Source organism: Lissotriton vulgaris, chromosome 9 (genome assembly GCF_964263255.1).
Source record: "Lissotriton vulgaris chromosome 9, aLisVul1.2, whole genome shotgun sequence".
NCBI lineage: Eukaryota > Metazoa > Chordata > Amphibia > Caudata > Salamandridae > Lissotriton > Lissotriton vulgaris.
Genome location: NC_141697.1, coordinates 1,102,969,388 through 1,102,989,934, shown reverse-complemented (window position 1 = coordinate 1,102,989,934; position 20,547 = coordinate 1,102,969,388). Strand labels below are relative to the sequence as shown.

The 20,547-nt window shown below is 43.1% G+C and overlaps 1 protein-coding gene across 1 annotated transcript in view; it reads left to right on the top strand.

The window, feature by feature from the left end:
• LOC147692864 (cadherin-related family member 3-like) overlaps positions 1 to 20,547 on the top strand; it is a 650,553-nt gene that overhangs the window by 405,663 nt on the left and 224,343 nt on the right. The window contains exon 11 of the mRNA XM_086939084.1: positions 4,525 to 4,626. Within this exon, the coding sequence (XP_086795210.1) occupies positions 4,525 to 4,626 (102 nt within the window). The remainder of the gene's footprint in view (positions 1 to 4,524; positions 4,627 to 20,547) is intronic.

Genomic DNA, 20,547 nt, shown 5'->3' with positions numbered 1-20,547 from the left:
TATAACCCCTGCGGCGGCAGATGCATTTCGGCGTGGTAGCCTTCTTCGGCGCCCTTCGCTGTAAAGAACACTGCCCAAATTGGCTCCTCCTGTGTTAAATACTTGTAAGCACCTGAGTCTCCTCCCCCTCAAGCAATCAGCATACCAGCAGAAGTTCATGGTGGATGAAATGAACTTCGAGTCCCAGCAAGCACTGTGTTTGGCAAAGTCGGGTTGGTGGCGTGGGGGAGTGAGAGACGTCATTGGAGGGCGCGAACTGCAGGTGAGTCTGGTGGGTCATGGGTCCGCTGAAACAAGGGTGTCAGCCCTGGGTCCCCTTGCGTACTGCAGTAGCCTGTTGCCCCAAGACGCACAATGAGTGGGGGCAGTCAAATGCGAGACTGTGCGCCCCTTTGAGATAAGGTACCTCAGTCCATTCAAAGCTTCTTGAAGTTCCAGGCGGACTCCGGGAATACCAATTCCTCGGTCTTAAAGGTCGCTGCAATCAGCGTGGTGCCAGTTAAATCCCGGGTCTCTTGTCACTGCAGGGCCATCTGTACTGTGCATCTGGCTAGCACAGAATATATAACTGAAAAATCCTTTCAGAGAAAAAGATCAGAGGCCACAAGGGGGGTTCAGAGCAGAGCACCATTTTATTTCATCAAAACCCCAGCGGCGGCGGATGCATTTTTATATATATATATATATATATATATATATATATATATATATGTATGTCTGCAATACCTCGCAGTGCTCCACCACTCAGGTGAAGAACAAGGCATGGACCACTTCGTTGTAGCATACAGTTTATTTGGCCAATAAACAGCTAGTCATGATGCCTTATATATATATGTATATATGTATATATATATATATATATATATATATATATATATATATATATATATATATATATATATATGTATGTATGCCAGTTGTTAGTTATAGTTAGGATGTTGTTTCCATAGGAAGAGCATTTTTTCATTTGCCAATAACTTTAATGCCGTTAGAAGAATCCTTGTAAAATTTTCAAAACTAGTTTGACACTCACTTCAGCTGCTGTCTTGAAAGTTTTTGGGTGATCCGTCAAGTGGGGGCTGTGAAACAGGAGGGTCCCAAAACACATTTTTCCAATGTTAATTCCCGTTGGAACTTTAAACACAGCTACAGCCCCAACTGCTGAACGGAATTACGCCAAATTTGGCAGAAAGTTAGATACTGGTCCAGGAACGTTTTGTGATTTGGTATAAATCCGTTCAGTAGTCGCAAAGTTATTAAAATAAATTCAAATTAGAATATATAGGGATGCAGATTCTCTGAGGATCTGACAGTCCCTGTGCTCAAAACTGATTGGCTGCCAACACTTCAAACCTGGAAGGAATGGCAGCCATGAAAAAAAAAGAGTAGGTGCAGAGTAGGAATATCCTAACCCCCTAGGCCTCTTGGGGGGGCACTCAGAGGGTCCCCGTCAGGTCAAAAAGAAAAATGCAAAAAATGTCAGAGGCTCCCATTGAAAAAAAAAAAGCACTAGCTCCCTCTCTTCTTTACTAATGTGCCCCGGGTGGGCCAGGTCCCTGGGGCATAAGCACTTAAGTAATGGAGGAAGGCACGCGGGCCTCCCTCCTTTAGCTTTTCATGAACCCTGGGGCACTTTTATATATGTGTGCGGGCAGGCCCCTGAGAACACCACCTCCCCAGTAAAAGTGTTTTTTCAAGTTATTGAGGGGTTTCCACGTGGCCCCCGCAACCCCAGGGAGCTACACCTGCTCGGGGCACTATAGTTAAGTTAATGGGTGGCCCCCTTCACCCGCGAGGACGGCCTCCTCCCCAGGGCTCTATGAAAAGTAAAAGCCCTTTGGACCGCCACCAGCACCGGGCAAAATATTTCATTATTGTGGGAGCCCTGTACGGACCTCCCGCAGCCTCGGGAACCATCACTTTCCCAGGGCTGTTTATTGAATTCAAGAGGGGGCGCAGCATAGCCCCTGGGGACGCCACCGCCCCGGGCCTTAAAAAATTAATGTAGGGAGGTGGTGGACCCCTGGCCCGAGGACCACCACCTCCCTGAGGGAAGGATTTGCGATGGAGGGGGCCGTGCAACCCCCTCATGGAGCCATTTAAGGTCCTGGGAACTGCTCCAGCTACCTCCAGATGTGCCCATCCTCTGGAGGCAGCTGTTTCGATTTTGTTTGGAGCAAGCAAAAGCAAACCTAACTGTGCTTTCTGCAAGCGGCAGCTGTCAAACAGCTCCAGCATGCAGAGAAACAGTTGAAAACATTGGGTCCGATTCCCAGAACTAACTTAATACAAAATTTAAAACTTACTACCATTTACTCATTTGGTATTCACAGAAGGCACTTACTCATTTTGGTATTCACAGAGGGCACTTACTCATTGATGAGTAAGTGCCTTCTGTGAATACCAAAATGAGTAAGTGCACTAATGAGTAAGTGCCTTCTGTGAATACCAAAATGGTAGTAAGTTTAGGATTTTGTCTTAAATTAGTTTTGTGAATTGGGCCCTTTGCCCTTACAGACAGGGTAATGCGTTTTGTCTGTCTCAGCAGCTGGGAGCTGGCAGGGACTGTGCAGGCCTTGAGGTTCCCCCTGAGGACCCCAACACAGGTCACTGGGTGCCCTTGGGGCACCTGAATGAAGAGGCTAGGCTGGGGTCCTGGACTACGCTGACCCCTCCCTAATAAAAAATAAGATTTGAAAAATAGTTGGTCCTGGGGCGGAAATCGGGGTGCTGATAATGGGCATTTTCAATTCCCATTTGAATTTTTTTCTCCAGTGAGCCATCACGTGGCCCCATAGCAATAGATGTCCTGGGGCAATTGCTCATTGATGAGTAAGTGCCTTCTGTGAATACCAATATGAGTAAGTGCACTAATGAGTAAGTGCCTTCTGTGAATACCAAAATGGTAGTAAGTTTAGGATTTTGTCTTAAATTAGTTCTGTGAATTGAGCCCATTGCCCTTACAGACAGGGTGATGCTTTTTGTCTGTCTCAGCAGCTGGGAGCTGGCAGGGACTGTGCGGGCCTTGAGGTTCCCCCTGAGGACCCCAACACAGGTCACTGGGTGCCCTAGGGGCACCTGAATGAAGAGGCTAGGCTGGGGTCCTGGACTACGCTGACCCCTCCCTAATAAAAAATAATATTTGAAAAATAGTTGGTCCTGGGGCGGAAATCGGGGTGCTGATAATGGGCACTTTCAATTCCCATTTGAATTTTTTTCTCCAGTGAGCCATCATGTGGCCCCTTAGCAATAGATGTCCTGGGGCAATTGCTCATGTCTACAGTCCTCACTGTGAGATTTGCTATCAAGCACTTGCATGCACACTGGTCAAAGGTCAAATAATAATGCTCAAATGGTCTTTATTGCCCACTGAAGTGCCTTTTTCTACCATAACAACCCTATGGTCATACAACTCTGTTGGAGCCTTGTGGTACACAACTAAGACTTTGCTATTATCAGTGGAGTCTTCAGCAGTAATTGCCATTAGGTTTCTAAAACTTAATCGCTCACCAAAGGCATATTGCAGGAGTTTCACAGTGAGCATTGAGCTCAAATACTTGGTTTTGATTTGTCTAGTATTTTTGGCCGCACTGACATGCCAGTAGACTTGTCCCATTGGTGGTGGAATGACTCTATTTAAATTGTTATACCTACTGATCAAATGCATAGGGATGCTGGCAGTAGGATCAGCCACTGAGCTTATACATACTTTCACCGCTCTCGCTCCCTCCTATTGTTACCCCTATCTCTCTCCTCCCTGGCTCTGTCATATAGGGGCATATTAGGAAGAACCTCATTAAAATTATCGTCGTTTTAGCGGCAGGAAACTGCCTTTAAAACGGCGATAATGGGCTTGCTAATATGTGTTACAGAATTCCAATAGAAGCCCAGGTTAGATGTCCTGCACATCTAACCTGGGCTTCTATTGGAATTCTATAACGCATATTAGCAAGCTCATTATCGCCGTTTTAGCGCAGTTTGCTGCCACTAAAGCGGCGATAATTTTAACGAGGTTCTTGCTAATATGCCCCATAGTTCGCAGCCTCTAACTCAATTTTCAATAGATTTCTTTATATTCAAACATGCACTGGTGAAAAGACTGCATTTCTCCCTCCATGCCCTTTGAAAGACTTGGGAAGTAGTACATTTTCTCAGTATCCAGATCTTGGCCATGTGCAGGGCAAGCATATTCTGGCACCTCCACCATCTTTTCAGGTGGCAAAGAATTGTAACAATAAGAGTCAGATACATCCAACAGATGGTTAGCTGTTTTGGTATGTTTCCAATATTCAACAAGAAATAAATGTGTGACAGTAGTATTGCCAATATGTGCCTTATTTAATTGGTAGAAACAGCACACAGCCTGTGAGCAGAGAAACCTCTGGTCTTTGGGGAAATTCAGCATTGATGATAATAAATGTATTATTTTTCCCAATAAACTTTTGATTCTTGTCTATTTAGTTATGTAAATATATTTGGTAATGGTTCAATGATAGGTAATATTTTCACTGATTTCTCTTGCAGTAACCACTACAATAATTGTTTCAGTAACCCCGGTCAATAATTTTAGACCAGAATTTGTTGCACCTGAAACTTACGTTTTCACAGTCCCGGAAACATCTGGAGGTAGGTTTTAAATTACAATGGAAGATGCTCTAACATTCTTAGGCATGTGCTACTGCGAACTTGTTTCTGGCCTTAGCTGCACAGATTAACGAGGGTATGTTTCTACAGTGAGTTAAAAGACCTACTCAGGAATCCAGGGTAGAAGGCACACTGAGCATTTTTCATGAAATGACTGTACAGATTTGTAGCTGTTTATGTACTACCTAATTCTACAGAAAATGTGTATTTTTTATTTTTATGACGAAGGTTAAGCTAAATCTTCCATACTCGATGCATCATATTAATTGGTTGATTGAAACATATACATTGATCACCCTACAAGTATAACCAACTCTGTGAGTTGTAAAAATATGTTGTCTATAAGTAAGATATCATTTTGATGGTTGTAGTCCGGAGTATCATGTACTGAATATACAGTAACAATAATATTGTGACCAAAATATCGAGGAAGTAAGTGCATATTGGTCAGTATATACTTACTATTAACTCCACATCTGCATACCTTGAGGTGCAGTAATCGCTACTTACACCACGAGCCTCTACTACTTCAATCTATTTAACAAATCAGTAGCTAGGCACTGTGCAAAGGCAACCAAGTACTTCCTGTTGACTTCACAAATGTTTGTGTGTAAACTCTTCAGTGGAACAGATTTTAGTATTGATAGAGTTTGTTCCTGTGCTGCTTAAATATCAAAGAAAGAAATGTTTTAAATGATAATGTATTTAATAAGCAAGTGCATATTTCTGGATACTGTATTTAGTAACTCGATTAAGAAATGATCCTTACAAGATGGCTTTCTGGTTTTTATGCCTTTTTAACATCAAGTCAAGTCAAGTCAAAGATCTTTATTCGGAATAAAACGTCCATAAAAGTGCAATACAAGATACAATGACAAAAAATATATAGTCTGTCTACTTCTACAAAAGTGCAGGTACATATTAAAAAACAGTAAGTGCAATTGAAGGATTTTTGAATCATTTTAAAAATAGCGACATCTATGAAGTGTTTGGACAAAATCAAAAATAAAATCAGAACAAATGTGTGTACAAAATACAAATATACAAAGTTGGTAGAAATGTAAAGTGCAAAGTGCAAATATTATCAGTCAATGTGCAAAGTAGCTCGTGAGCGTACTGCGGCTTTGAGAAAACAGCTCACTCTATATATTACTTCATCTGATCCTAGCAATAATAAATTCCTCATCTGACAGGTCATGTTTCCAGCAGTAAGGCATTAAATAATGGACAGTAAACGGTTTATAAAAATCGCAAAAGAACAAGAAGTGCATAAGACTCTGTTTCATGTTCGGGTTACACGGACAACCTAGGGTTTCCAAATGTTTATTATAGCCCAAAGGCAAATTTAGTAAATTTACAATGCTACCGTCCCGGAAGCAGGGCAGTAAACTCCTGTTCCATCTACCGAGATGTAAACGTAGATATTTCTGGGGGGGAGCAGAGTAACTGACAGGGGGCTCACAGTGGTCCATGTACTTTATAACTGTACATTTTGGGAAGTTTTTCCTTTCCCGCTCCTCCCTATAGAGGTTATACAGAGCCCTTTGAATCAGAGTCTTATGTGAACGATCTATAAGATTAGGAGATGTGAACAAATGGCCTTGCCCTACACTTATTAAACATTCATTTACGGCCTTCAACCATGGTATACCATGTGCCCTGTCACATTTTAAACAATCTGAGATTATGTCGCGTGTCAATGTGGCTGCGGGGTTCGTCCACATCTTTAACCAGAAAAGGGGCGGTCTAGATCTAACAAAGTCCTCAATATAGGGGATGTTCAGTTCACTATGACATATATAATTTGAGGAACAAATGACTCCACCCAACACCTTCCGACAGAATCTATTTTCTTCAGTCTGCATATGGAGACAGTTTATGTGTCCCCATACCTCTGCACCGTAAGTGCCTGTGGGAATGCATTGGGTTTGATAGATCTTTACTAGTGGCATGATCAAGTCTGCATGATTAGGTTGGTGCAGGGAAATTATCGAATTAATCGCTTTTCCTAATTTATTCCTTGCATAGGAAACATGTGGTTTCCAGGAACCAGTATTTGAAAACAGCAGCCCCAGATATGGGAAGGTACAGGTACTTTTAAAAACATTTTCCCCTGACATAATCTCAGTGATTTTATACCTTTTTGGACCACAGGTCATAATAAGGGATTTTTTGAAATTAGTGGTTAAACCTAAATCAGCCATGAAACTAACAAAACCTGAAATTAAAATACGCGGTGCCTTTGGGGTGCGGCCCATTAGGGCCGCATCATCTGCGTAGAGGAAGGTGGGTATGGGAGTACCATTTACGTATGGTACATCTTTTGTTAGGATACTCAGGGAACTACTCAGCTCATTAATGTATAAGATAAAAAGCAGGGGGGCGAGAACACAGCCCTGTCTGACCCCCCTGCTGATAAAAATGTCACTTGATACTTCACCAGTGTGGTTAATACGCACACGCGCTCTTAGATCGCTGTGGAGATAGGATAAAAAATAAACCAAATACTCATCTAAACCATAATTAAGAAGGACGGACCAAAAACGGGCTTTCGATTTACAAAATCAAAGGCAGAACTTAAATCCATAAAACCAAAATATAAGGGGGATTTTTTTGCAATATTATATTTAGCCATTATTAAATTCAAGTACAAGCATTGTTCAACCGTGCCCACACTGCTACGGAAACCTAGCTGTCTCTGGTGTATGATATTACTTTCCTCTGCCCAAGTTCTAATTCTTTTAAAAATTACCCTGCCCAAGACTTTCGGGGTGTTATCAATTAATGATATTGGGCGGTAGCACCCGGGATCCAGCCTGTCACCTTTTTAAAAAATGGGTACAATAATACTGCTGGACCATGTTTCAGGGATAGATTCATATGTTAGGTTGTTAAAAACATTACACAGCAGTGGTGCCCAAAAATTGATTTCACATTTTAGCTGATCAATCGAAAGGCCGTCGGGTCCAGGGGCTTTATTACCAGCACTTTCTGCGATGGCGTCCTCTACCTGTTCAATGGGGTTGGAGGGGGAAGGGTTACTGCATGGTTTCCAGGTGCAGCATAGATCTTTGAGAAATGGTCAACCCACACAGGCCCAATGATGTTACAATTAATTGGTGTTATATTTGAACCAAGAGATCTTAGGTTCTTTACCTCCCTCCAAAACCCTGGGGTATCTTTTAGGGCTGCCATACGTGCAAGGGATTCCCAGTGATCTTTAACTAATTCATTAGATCTAATGCGTAAGGTAGATTTATACCTTGCTCTCAGGAGCCTTACCTGGGAAGTATCCCGCGGTTTGGACATGAGTGCAGCCCTTAAATTCCGGTTTGCTTTTGAGCAGGAGGCATCAAACAATCTTGGGGCTTCCTCACTTTTCCTAGATGCTGGTTTGGAGATTTCGCTTTTTATTGCAGAGCAAAGTTCACCTAATGATTTAATCATATTGCCCCTGCAACTATCAATGGCAAGGCAGTTCTCGATCAATGCAGGATGTTTCTTAATCACACTGGCCAAAACTCCCCTGTTATCCTCCAAACAACTCTTAATCTATCCGTCGAAGCTTTCAGGTTTGTTGCCCCGATTTCACTATGTGATATTTTGCCCCCTATTGATTTCAAATAAATCACAATGGGATAGTGATCACTATATACATTACACACTACCTCAGCTTTTAATAAAACATCGGCAAGGGATGGCGAAACAAATATATAATCGATTGTTGTGGCACTCCCATGGCCGATAAAGGTGGGGACCGGGGCAGTGCTTATACCAGTACCAGCAAACTCCATGGAGTTTACGAGTTCTCTAGTTGCAAGGAGATCAAGTAGTTCCACACCTCTCCTGCAAGGAGGAATTCTTGAATGAATATGTGCATTAAAATCCCCTCCTAAACAAATGCCATTGAACTTCCCGTATTTCCGTCCTTCCACTATTTCATCAATAAATTCAAACAGATCTAAAAAATTACGATTGGGATGGGCTATAAAATCATTATTGTAGAAATTAATCAGACATAGTTTTATCCTTTTAGTATATATCAGTGCAATAAAGCTTGGGTTGTTAGTTTGTATTGCTTCTGTTTTTACCTCTGCAGTTATCTTTACCCAAATCGATAAACCCCCGCTAGGGCGGCCCAAAGGAGGGGCCAATACAGTCCTATTATGGCAACTATACCCTTCAAATAACAGATGAGTTATACACCAAGTTTCTTGGAACATTAAAACATCGTGGCAATTTACCCAATCCTTCCAAGCTGTAATTTCCACTTTTGCCTTCAGCCCAGCAATGTTCCAACTTATAATTGACAGGTTCTCGTCAGGCTGTGGACAAACATCCAGGGTAGGCACCTGCACAATTGCTACTGGATTAGCCAATGGATTAGATTGTAAATTTGAGGGTAGGGAGAAGTCAGATGGTATCAAAGACACTTCTGGCAATACTTTCTGTGCAGATTCAATGTCAAGGACCACTGCAGCTAGATCTTCCTGGGTGGCTGGCAGTCAGTCAAAAGTACCCTGGTCACAAAGTGCTGAAAATCTGTTTTGTAGCGGGAACAAAGGGGGTGGTTGCAGCATTCTATGTGGGGGTCTGTAAAAGTAACTCAGCGGTAGGGGAGTCACCACAGTAGTTGGGCCGCGATGGGTGGAATTCCTATTTAATAGAAATTTTACTGTACCCGGGTTCCTAAAGTTAATTGTGATACAGTCCCCGTTGATGTTTTTAAACAGAGGTCCAACCCAGGTCACCCGGCGTGTAGAAAGAATATCTTTGGATATATCATACCCTACCCCCTTATGTTTAGTTAACCAGTCAATGCATTTGTTATGTAACTGGACCCAGGATTCTCCTTGACCCTCCCTAAGCGGCGGTATGCCAGCCAGAACCAAAACATAGGGGCAAGCCTCCGGAGGGAGATGTAGAGCAGGACCTTGATGTTTTATCGGCCTGTTGTCCTCCGGTTGACTCCTGTGCTGGCCAGGGTTGGATAGTACCTTCTGCTTGGCTATGCCTTTGGGGGGGTTACTATTCTGATTATTATTTGTGATGCTGGGTAAGGTGGAGGGTGGTAAGGGAATGGATGACGGAGTTGAGGCCAAATGGTTTTGCCTTGTATTTACTTCCACCGCTGGTGATGTAGATATGGAAGGGGTACTAGCATTTGATACCCCTTCGGCCCCTTTAGCTGTGGCTGGGTAACAGTTTTTGGTAAGATCTCCGCTAGAGAAGGCGGTAGTAATAGACTCTAGGTCTTTTAACAAGCGTTCGCCTCTAATTTTATCTAGGCAAACCATACCCTTCCTTTTAGCTTCATCATTTTTCACAAGAGTTTCCAGTCTATCAAGTCTCTTAAAAATGTTATTAAATTGTTTGATCATTTGACCGTCTAATTGTTTAAATATTGTGTCAGCAATAGTCTCTATGAGGTTTCCCTTTGGTTTAGAATGTTGGCTGTTTTCATTAGAGATTTCAGTATGTGTAGAAATGGAATTTATGCCTTCATTTATTATAACAGCACCACAGTGATCTCCTGAATCAGAGCAGACAATCGGGCCCCTGTTTGTTGTTTCTTCCCCCTAGTCCACATACTCTGTGGAGTTGGCTGGTTGTTACTCCTGGGGGGCTGCTTCCTCTTATTTATTGTGGTCTTGACAGGACCCCTTTTACGTTTAGCTCCAGTGGTCCCAGTATTCTCAGCATTTGTAGTTGTTAGTGGAGGTGCTAATTGCGACCCAGGATCAGAAACAGCACCAGGAGCAGTATCAGGGGTATTTCCCTCATGTAAAGGATCAGACGAGCTGATCGCAGGGGTAGGTTTCACTACTAACGCTTCAGGGAATATGGGTGTAGTATGTTTTGGACTGATTGTGGTAGTAGGTTGGCTCATGTTGAGTGAACCCAAAGAGAGCCTCCTCTCAGTCTCTGCAATCTCATTAAAGGTAGTGTCTGTTAGACTCTCAAAGGAGAGTTGGAAGGATGCAGGAACTACAGTAGCCTGTGTGTCTGTATTGGTCGCGTTGTTGGTAACATTACGTTTCCCCATTATTGTGAGAGTGGGCTCACCTTCAAAGGGGTTAGATATGTGGCCCGCCCGACCACTGTTGACCTCTGAGGGCCTCAGAGGGCCCGCCCTTTGCCCGGGCTTAGCCCGGCGCCTGCCCGCGTGCGTCCTGCGACGCGGGAAGTGATGCCCCTTTTTGTGCGCCTCCTGGCGCGCTGCGCCTCGACGCGACTTCCGTCGAGGTCGCAGAGGCTTCTGGGGGTTGTGGTCTTGAACTCCCCCGCTCGGCGGCAGCACAGGTGGTCAGAGGCTGCGGCGGGGGAGGAGACCGGCGATGTCACGGCAGCGTTCTGGGCGGGCAGGCAGGCAGGCAAGCTGGTGGTACCAGTGAGGAGGTCCGCGACAGCAAGGCTACACCCCAGCCAGCGGTAGCAGCGGACAGGTGAGGGACTCCATACAGCCAGAGAGGAACACCCGCTCTCCAGCAAGTGATGCCCCTTTTTGTGCGCCTCCTGGCGCGCTCCGCCTCGACGCGACTTCCGTCCAGGTCGCGGAGGCTTCTGGGGGTTGTGGTCTCGAACTCCCCCGCTCAGCGGCAGCACAGGTGGTCAGAGGCTGCAGCGGGGGGAGGAGACCGGCGATGTCATGGCAGCGTTCTGGGCGGGCAGGCAGGCAGGCAGGCAAGCTGGTGGTACCGGTGAGGAGGTCCGCGACAGCAAGGCTACACCCCAGCCAGCGGTAGCAGCGGACAGGTGAGGGACTCCGTACAGCCAGAGAGGAACACCCGCTCCCCAGCAAGTGATGCCCCTTTTTGTGCGCCTCCTGGCGCGCTCCGCCTCGACGCGACTTCCATCCAGGTCGCAGAGGCTTCTGGGGGTTGTGGTCTCGAACTCCCCCGCTCGGCGGCAGCACAGGTGGTCAGAGGCTGCGGCGGGGGGAGGAGACCGGAGATGTCACGGCAGCGTTTGGGGCGGGCAGGCAGGCAGGCAAGCTGGAGCTACCGGTGAGGAGGTCCGCGACAGCAAGGCTACACCCCAGCCAGTGGTAGCAGCAGACAGGTGAGGGACTCCGTACAGCCAGAGAGGAACACCATTATGCTAAAAGAACAATTGATGGCCAGAAAGGAGAACAATGTCATACATTCACCTCAGTGCATAGATATGGGCCTAAATCTATAATTTTTTTGTTCACTATGCCACTCCAGCTTGGACCCAGCCATAAGCAAAACAGTCTTGACCCTGCGCCCAATGGGAACAGTCCAGCCAAAACTGCTAGGCCAGGTCCTCCCTGGACTGGAAACACACATTCTAGGACCAGCTTCGGGCTTTCAGCCCTCATCAGCCAGGATAGCTTGACTTCACTGGCTTGGAGAGTACGGTACCCACGTCTGGGCAGACCCGTCCCACTCGGGGTGACAAATGCAAAAAGAACAATTGATGGACAGAATGTAGAACAATCTCATACATTTGCCCCAGTACAGAGATCTGGGCCTAAATCCATTGTTTTTTTGCTCACTATGCCGTTCCAGTTTGGACCCAGCCATCACCATAAGACCCTCCTACAGCGCTTGCAGGTTGTCCAGAATGCCGCGGCCAGATTTGTTCTGGTTGTTCCTAGACGCTCCTCGGCCACTTTGGCCAGAAAAACGTTGCACTGGCTTCCTGTGGAGTACCGAGTACGGTTTAAGGTCCTGTGCATGACATACAGAGCAATCGCAAGGAACAGTGACTCTGGAGTGGGTTCCATCATCTCCCACTACATCCCCGGAAGGAATCTGCGTTCCTCCGGGAAATTGCTTCTCTCAGCCCCTCGTGTGCGAAAAGCTAAATGGGGTGGTAGGGCCTTCTCTACTTTAGCTCCTAAGTGGTGGAATGATCTTCCTTTGGATCTCAGGTCCCTGCCCTCCCTGCAGACCTTTCGCGGCGCTTTAAAAACCCGCCTCTTCTTACAGGCCTATGTGTAATGATGATTGATTCAGACTTTTGATGTCATTGATAGGCGCCTTGATACCTTCGGGTTATTGTCTTGCGCAATATAAATTTTTATCAATCAATCAATCAATCAGGGTTAAGTTTTCTGTTATTTGCAGCATGAGTGCAGGTGTTCCATAAATGGGGATATTGTGCATTTAATGGATTCCTTGAAGATGATAGTGAGCCCTCCTCCTGGTTTGTGAAGGCGGTCCTGTTGAGCAATCTTGTAGCCGCTGGGAATGCCATGGTGATGTCGGGAGCCTATGAGGGGTTTAGACAGGTTTCTGTGATAAAGAGGATGTCAGCTGCGATGCTTTTCAGTAGGCCCTATGTTTTGGTTGTGTGTTTGCTAAGTTATTGTTTATTGAGAAACATGCATGCAAGTGAGTGTTGATATGCGAGTTTGCTGTGGCATGTGGTGTGGGTTGGTGGTGAAGGAGTTGGTGCTTGTGTGGCGTGTGTGTTGGGAGGGGTGTTGAGGGTGTTGTTTGTATTGGCGTGTGGGGTGTAGGGGTGTTGCTGTTCGAGAATCCGCAATGGGTACAGGTGAAAGCTCCAACCGTGAGGCACAGCAGCAGTTGAGGGAACAGCGTCCAGGGTCTGGTGACCTAGGGAGTGCTGCAGAGTATTGCTGGGCAGGGATCGGACCAGGGTTCCTGACACTGGATTCGGTCCAGGTGTGGGTTGATGCAGACAGGTTTGCCTTCAGCACGCCAGCTTCACTCTTCCACTTCTCGTCCATTTTGCAGCTGCCATTAAGTAAGTCCTGGGAGGAGAGAGGAGTGTATGGTGCTGTGCTGTTATTTCCTGTGATGATGGAAGGTGGGAAAATCATAAGCACATGACACTTTATTTTTAACTTGTTAGAGAACCACAGTCGGCTTCAAACGTGTTTCTGTGTGTGCAAATGGTTCACTCAAGCTACTGGCATTTTAACAGTGGGTTCTAATTTTATTTATTGACATGGTACTTTAATCCTAATTTCCGAGAACCCAAATGGTGCATCGAGTGCTGGCCCTTGCACCAATAGAACCTTAGGCAGGAATACATTTGCCACCCTTGCAACTGTTTGTGAATTAAATCTGGCAGCTTCCCCAGCCGGCCCTGGGTGCATCCAAGTTGCTGGGCCTTAAATTATGAGCTCAACCATTTACGTAAACATACGGCAATGTAATGCTTCGCTTTGTCACTGATATTGATAAAGTACACATATATTGTAAGAATATTAGAGTAAAATTGCAGGATATGTGAAATGCAAGCAAGTTGGATGCTTTTAGCCAATACTAGCAAAGGAAAAGACAGCAGGGGGGGGTTGAGAGTAGAATTGATTTGAAAATGAATAGACATTGGATTAATTTTGATTAATCCAATGATTTGTTCTTGTATTTTAATATCTCACGATAGTTATATTTTCTTTTTTTGCTTATTGTAATGGTTTTTATTAACTGCACAATAAAACTATTTGACAGACAGTATGACCTTGTCGTCTCAAACATATGATATTTGTAGAAGAGGGCCTTTGTTCAGAGTTAGATAGTCTAGCGTGATATCTAAATAGAAATGACCGGCCTAAATCTGGGTCTAGTTGTTTAAATCGGGAGATGCTTTTGTTTTCACAACATTTCTGGATGGCAGTTCCGTCAGTTTGGCAAGAAGCTAAACGGAATGGGTAGCTGTCTCTAACAAATCGAATTGCTTGTTCGAGCAGGTAAAATGGGGCGATGTTGATGGTATAAGTAACGCAAACATTGAAATACATCTAAATCCTATTGTTTGCACGGGAAGTGTTATAAAGAAGGACAGCGGTTTGTGAAAGAAAGGCAGTTTGTTTGGAGGTCTATATAAAGGCAGAATTCAGAAAGTTCTATCCTGAAAGAGACTATTGCCCTGATTACGAGTTTAGGTGCTACTTTTTACCTCTGTTACATAATGATATCAAGGGGTACGTTATTTATTGGTGGCAAAAATAACACCTTTTACGAGTTTATGGGGAATAACATTCGGATTTCGGTGTTTAGCACACCAGAAATCTGCATGATACAGTAAAAAAGTATGTTTTTCCATTAAAGTTCTTCAGGTTTGACGTGCTAAAATTTAGCAAAGGTTGAGGTATTTAATTATCGGATGCATTAAATTTGCTCTATTCGATATTCTGTCACCTGTACAAACAGGGAGTTATGCAGGGGTTGAAAATTAATGATCCACTCAGGCCCTATGAAGGTTTATTTATAGATTGCCGTATGGACTGCCGAATTCTAATGGCAGAGGCTTGTCTCTGACAGCCTGGCGGTAGCCTACTCTCAAATTCTAGAGGTACCTATTGCTCTATTGGGGAATGATTGACAAAGGTTTATACTTCAGCATGTGGAAAGGCCTTTCACTCTGAAAAGAGGGTGGCTCTGTGGCCGATGGGCCAGTGGCAGGCCGTTTCTGATGGTTCAGCCATTCTAGGCTCTCATCAAACCTGTTGCCCAACTTTATATGAGGTGGAGAAACTGCAAGACGCCCTAAGATGCACCGCGTCTCCACCTTCTAAAATACTGACAGCAAGCAGCGGCCTGCCATCTTCTGCTTCATGCAGGCAAAGCCTCACTGGTTTCCAGGCTGAGGCGGGGTTTCATAACTGAAGTTAACGTACACTGCTTATTTTGCAGTTACACGTGGTACCCCAACTCGAGCCCTGGATAAGACAGAAGCTCTGTGAACAGCTAGATACATTCATTTTCTAACGATTGAGGCAATATCACATCGCCCTGGGAGAACATTCCCCTTTGTTTCTTGACAAACACGATCTAATCAGGGATAGGAATATGTGATTTAAATGTGGGTGCTCCTTGAAGCAGGATTCAATTGAAAGTATGAACAAAAGACCATAAATAAGCCTTGAAGAAGTCTCGTGGAGACGAAACGCGCAGCATCGACAATGATTATGTATTTTGTTTTTAACAATTGAATGAAACATCATCTATCAAAATAAAGGAAGAAGAAAGTTTTTTCATACCAGAAGTCTCCAGCAAATTGATTTTTTCTTTGGGAGTTTATTCGCTGTGGTTGTCATTGATACTGTTTCTTATTTGAAAATTATGGCCTGTACTATATCATTTTTGACATTCTAAATATATGGGTATGTGCTGATCTTTTTTGAAACTGCAAGGTGGGTAGACCAGGACATCTACTGATTTAAAATGGATGTCAGTTACCACCTTTGTCCTAATGACACCCTTTGGCATTGTGCAATAACCACATATATGAACTGGCATATGCATGGATTCTGAAATCAACCACTTTTTAATTCTCATTTTAAGGCGTGTATATGCAAATGTACTTTGTTTAATCACGTACATGGTTCATTAGCACACATAAGTATTGAGGAAGTGCAAGCCAAGGTGCAAAACTTCAGCTGAATAAAATATCAGTCTCAATGTTTTACCTTATTAATTTTTAGACCTTTGCAGAAAGTGCATTCTTGTCAATCTTCTGCTCTTATCGAGTGGTAACTGAGTTAAATGGTGATATTGACAGGCACTGAACTGATTCATCCATCCATCCAACCATCCATCTTTATGTTAAATTGCATGTACTACCCACAATTATCTTGGCCGGTGTCTCATGCGGAAATTAAGTGCAAGGTACTGGGACCTAAGGCAAGCAAGGAAAATGTCCTCATTCCCCAGTCTGGAAATCTAAATACTGATATTATTATGGCGCAGTGGGCCCCTTAGAACCTCAGCCTCAGTACCACTGTACCTGCTGCACTATTGACAACTACACCCCTGCTGGCAGGAAAATGACTTAAGGAAAAAAATGTATCTCATCTTTGGTTTATTGTTTCCATGAGACGTTCTCTGCACAAACAAGTCTCCTGTGGGTAACAATTGTCCTAAATTTCATTGCATACCATGAAATGAGAAGGAATTATCACAACACAAAATTCATAAATTCTGTGAGATTTCTCCATTGTTAAAACTGTCACCTGGGCCTAATGTATATGTTATGTTATATTATGTGATGCCATGTCAATCATCATGTCACTTAAGGTCCCTTTTGCTGTATTGTGCTGTGTTAGGTTATTTTCACAATGACCACTCAGTTCTGATCACAAGCTGATTAGGATTGTTGTTGTGAGAAACAAGGAAGTAAATTAAGCAAGAAATGGCAAGATTTTAGTCTACCTTAAAGGGGAAGACAAAGTGAAGGTCTGGAATCCCACTAGCAGGAAGACAATACCTGAATGAAACAATTGTCAGAAGGAGCTTCATGTCCTATAGTACAGTTTTGGAGCATGGTCCATGAATACCACACCACAATGTACATTTGTGGTGACACTGGGACAAAAACAGATGTGAGATACAAACAGGTCTTACAATTGCCATGCTTTGACACAGAGAACCAATGGGGTGGAAAAAAGGAGAAAAGTAGAGCTTATGCAGAATCTGAAAGGGAAGGAGGAGCCAAGGTAAGGTCAAAATAGAACCTATAAGCATTGCCTGATGACTAGGAGGCCTATGAGACTGGGTGATGGTACAAGAAAATAAACATGATTTGAGAACATATCAAGACTTCTTAAATGGATGTGGACTCTGAAAAATTGGAATTGACTGTATTTGATTGGAGTGGTGCCCTAAAACTTGATGATAAACAATCAAAATCTATCCCCCTGAAGACATTATTGCCAAGATCCTCAATAAAATCCGAGTTGCCTTGAGTAACTGTTCTTGGAGATCCTGATGGTGTACGGCAAATCGTTTTACTCTTGGACCCTTTACCTATTACACGGTTGTGGTGGTCTGAGGCCTACTTAACAGAGCACAGCCCCATAAATTGTTTTAAAAATGCATACCCATATCCATTTGACTACCTAACATTAGAGCAACCGACAGGCTCACCGTGAGGTATGAAATATTTGTAAACAGAGCACTGTAAATGCACTGTATTTGTCTTAGGCCCTCCTTTGTCTACCCATATATGTAACAGTTTTATAACTTTATTGAGTAAGTGAATGTTATCCTAATTGTATACTTTTGTTCTGGAGAGATATTGGCTCTTACAATAAACCTCAGACATATTTGTTGGAGCAGAAAATTGCCAGAGAAACTCACATGGGCCTTGGACAATATCACGGTGTAGTGAAATGGGTGCAGTATACATTTGATTTGGTGTGTATTGGTTCAGGGTACCCACAAACCACATCCTTAGCTGCCCCTTTATAACGCCATGCTGGACCCACTTTCCACTCATACATGTCATGAGAAGAATATGATTACTTTGTAATACAGAGGGGAAATTCCCATCTTTGTTGAGCGCCTCCTGGGAAACGATAGTATGATCAAATGCAATACCCTCCAGCCTGAATGAATCCTTTGCCAAGTGGAGGCCCTGTTGTGCTAAAACCATCTGTTGGAGCCTGTTTTTAATGCCTGGAGTGCGCAGAAGCTGAAAGATCATTAACACATAAGCTGAAAGAACTCCTGTTATCTGTCCTCGTGCAGAAGTGGAATTACTTTAAAATAAGTTGCTCAACTTATAGTGCTTCTACAAAAACATTTCTCAAGTGGGCCGGATTTGTTATAAGAAGTGCTGAAAAAGTGACTTATAGCATCTATATTAGCATCTAGATAAAAGTTTTAACACCACTGGGTATTGCCAGGACCTAATTAAAAAAAGGTCAAAAATACATTTAATAGAAAAGCTAATTAAAATTACTACAATATGTGTCATGTAGTCCAAGTCTCTAATGGAAAATATGGAATAACTATGGAAATTAATCACAGTTACACAAGGATATGCATAACATTTACAAATAGATTCATACAGTTTTAATTGTCTATAAACAATATCAAAAGTCAGGACTTGACTAACCTCCAAATAAAATTAAGGGGCCTACGCTTGAGCGCAGGGCAACCGATTCCTTGCGCTCTATTGTGTTAGCGGTATTAAACTCAAGATAAAGTCAGCATTTTCGCTCAGGCAGCAGTTCAGAACTAATTACAATAATATGGAGTGGCATGTTGTAATTTGGCCACAGACTTTGAATTTTACTATTTGTATGACAATTTGCTTGTAATATGTTTTTTAAATTACAAAAATTGGAATTTCTTGAAATGCATATGTAAGAACTTCCCTCGTACAATCGATGATAAACCATCAAATAATACATCTCTTTAGAACCCAGAAGGTAAGAACTTAACAAAAAGTAAGAATACTTTTTTTTACATACAATTGAAAGGCATTAAATCTGCATAGTGATACATCTCTCAGACTATACATAAGCTTTAGCTCGTCTTCTAACTATTGATAGGAGGCCATTCAACCCACGTTGACCACAGTCTGAGATCTCTCAGAACCTAGGGATGGCTCCTCCTTTTGAGCGGAGGAGCATCTCCCTACTTAAAAATACTCTCAAAGATGAAGAAAAAAAATGGTAATTGCCATTTTTTTCATACCCCGTCCGAGGACTTTGTCAGGCTCAGGTAAGTTTTATTTGTTTATATATATTATTTTAAGCGCGTGCCCGCCCTTTCTCCCCTCATAGATGCCAGGTGCTGCTGATACCTAGACCACTCTTTGAGCCTATCATTCTTGCCTTAGATAATTTACTACCACATTAAGCTTTGCACGTTACAGAGAGTGTCCAGGTGAACCTTGAAACACAACTTAATAAAATTGACTTCAATTTGAAAGAACTGTCTAATTTTTTTCAAATTCCAGTGAAATCTACTCCTCGTTAGAGGAACCGGATAATTCATAGATGGATCTCTAAAAAGGAGTATTGTGCAACATCGAACCAGCCTTCTAGTCCTTAGCCTAGAGATGGGAGAAATGTTGCTCTACTCTAAAAGGAGCAACTCATGAGTTTGCTGCAACCGGTCCTGAAGTTATGGTTTTACATTGAAGATTTCTCTTGAATCCTACTTTCATAAATTTTTTAATAACGTACGACCTGACCATCAAACATTTGTATGCCATTTTGCTGATAAACGTTTTCTCATAACGTCTTTTTAATTACAACTTGGTTCTTGAAGTTCAGGTTTTTATGTCTCTTTATTCTATCATTATCCTTAGTGTTTTACATTGTATACCACAAACCACTTGCACATCTCTGAAGAGCAGTAGCTGTGTTCTGCCATGCTTCCAACAGTGAGGCAGTGTGTATCCTTAGGAAAAACAAAGGGTGACTCCTACAGGTTCCATGGATCGATCTACTATCTATCTATCTATCTATCTATCTATCTATCTATCTATCTATCTATCTATCTATCTATCTATCTTTTTTTTCATTGGCTTTAGGGCTCTGTGCACTTTGCCACTGCAAACCAGTGCTAAAGTGTTTGTGTTCTCTCCTTCATAGATGGTAACACTCATTGTGCACATACTAAAGAAGCATTTTGAAACATGCCCCAGGCCTGCCACTGCAGCATGTAGCACAGTTTTAAACTGCCAGTTCCACCGAGCAAAATAAACTTTTTGCCTGGTCTAAGCATGCCTTTTTAATACATGTAACTCACCCCTAAGTTATGCCCTAAAGGCTCATAGGGCAGGGTGCATTGTACTTAGAAAGTAAGACATGTGCGCTTAGGTCTTACATGCACTAGCAGTGAGGAACTACTAAAGTCATTTTTCAATGTTGTAAGACCTATCTCTCCCGTTGAATAACCCTGGGTTACCTTATTATACATTAATTTCTAACTTTGGATTGGGAGCAGGAAGACATATGCAGTTTACAATCAAATTAATAGTTATTTAAAATCTTCTTTACTGGTCAGATCAAATTTTAAGTCCCAACTCTAAATCACCACGTTTAGAAAGTAGACATTTTCATGTCCTAACCATTTGTGCCTTCTGCCTGTATCCTATACCACGTGACTGTGAATGGCTCTCCGGGGTTTGTGTATTCCTGTCCAGACAGTGACACAAAAGGGGCTTAGG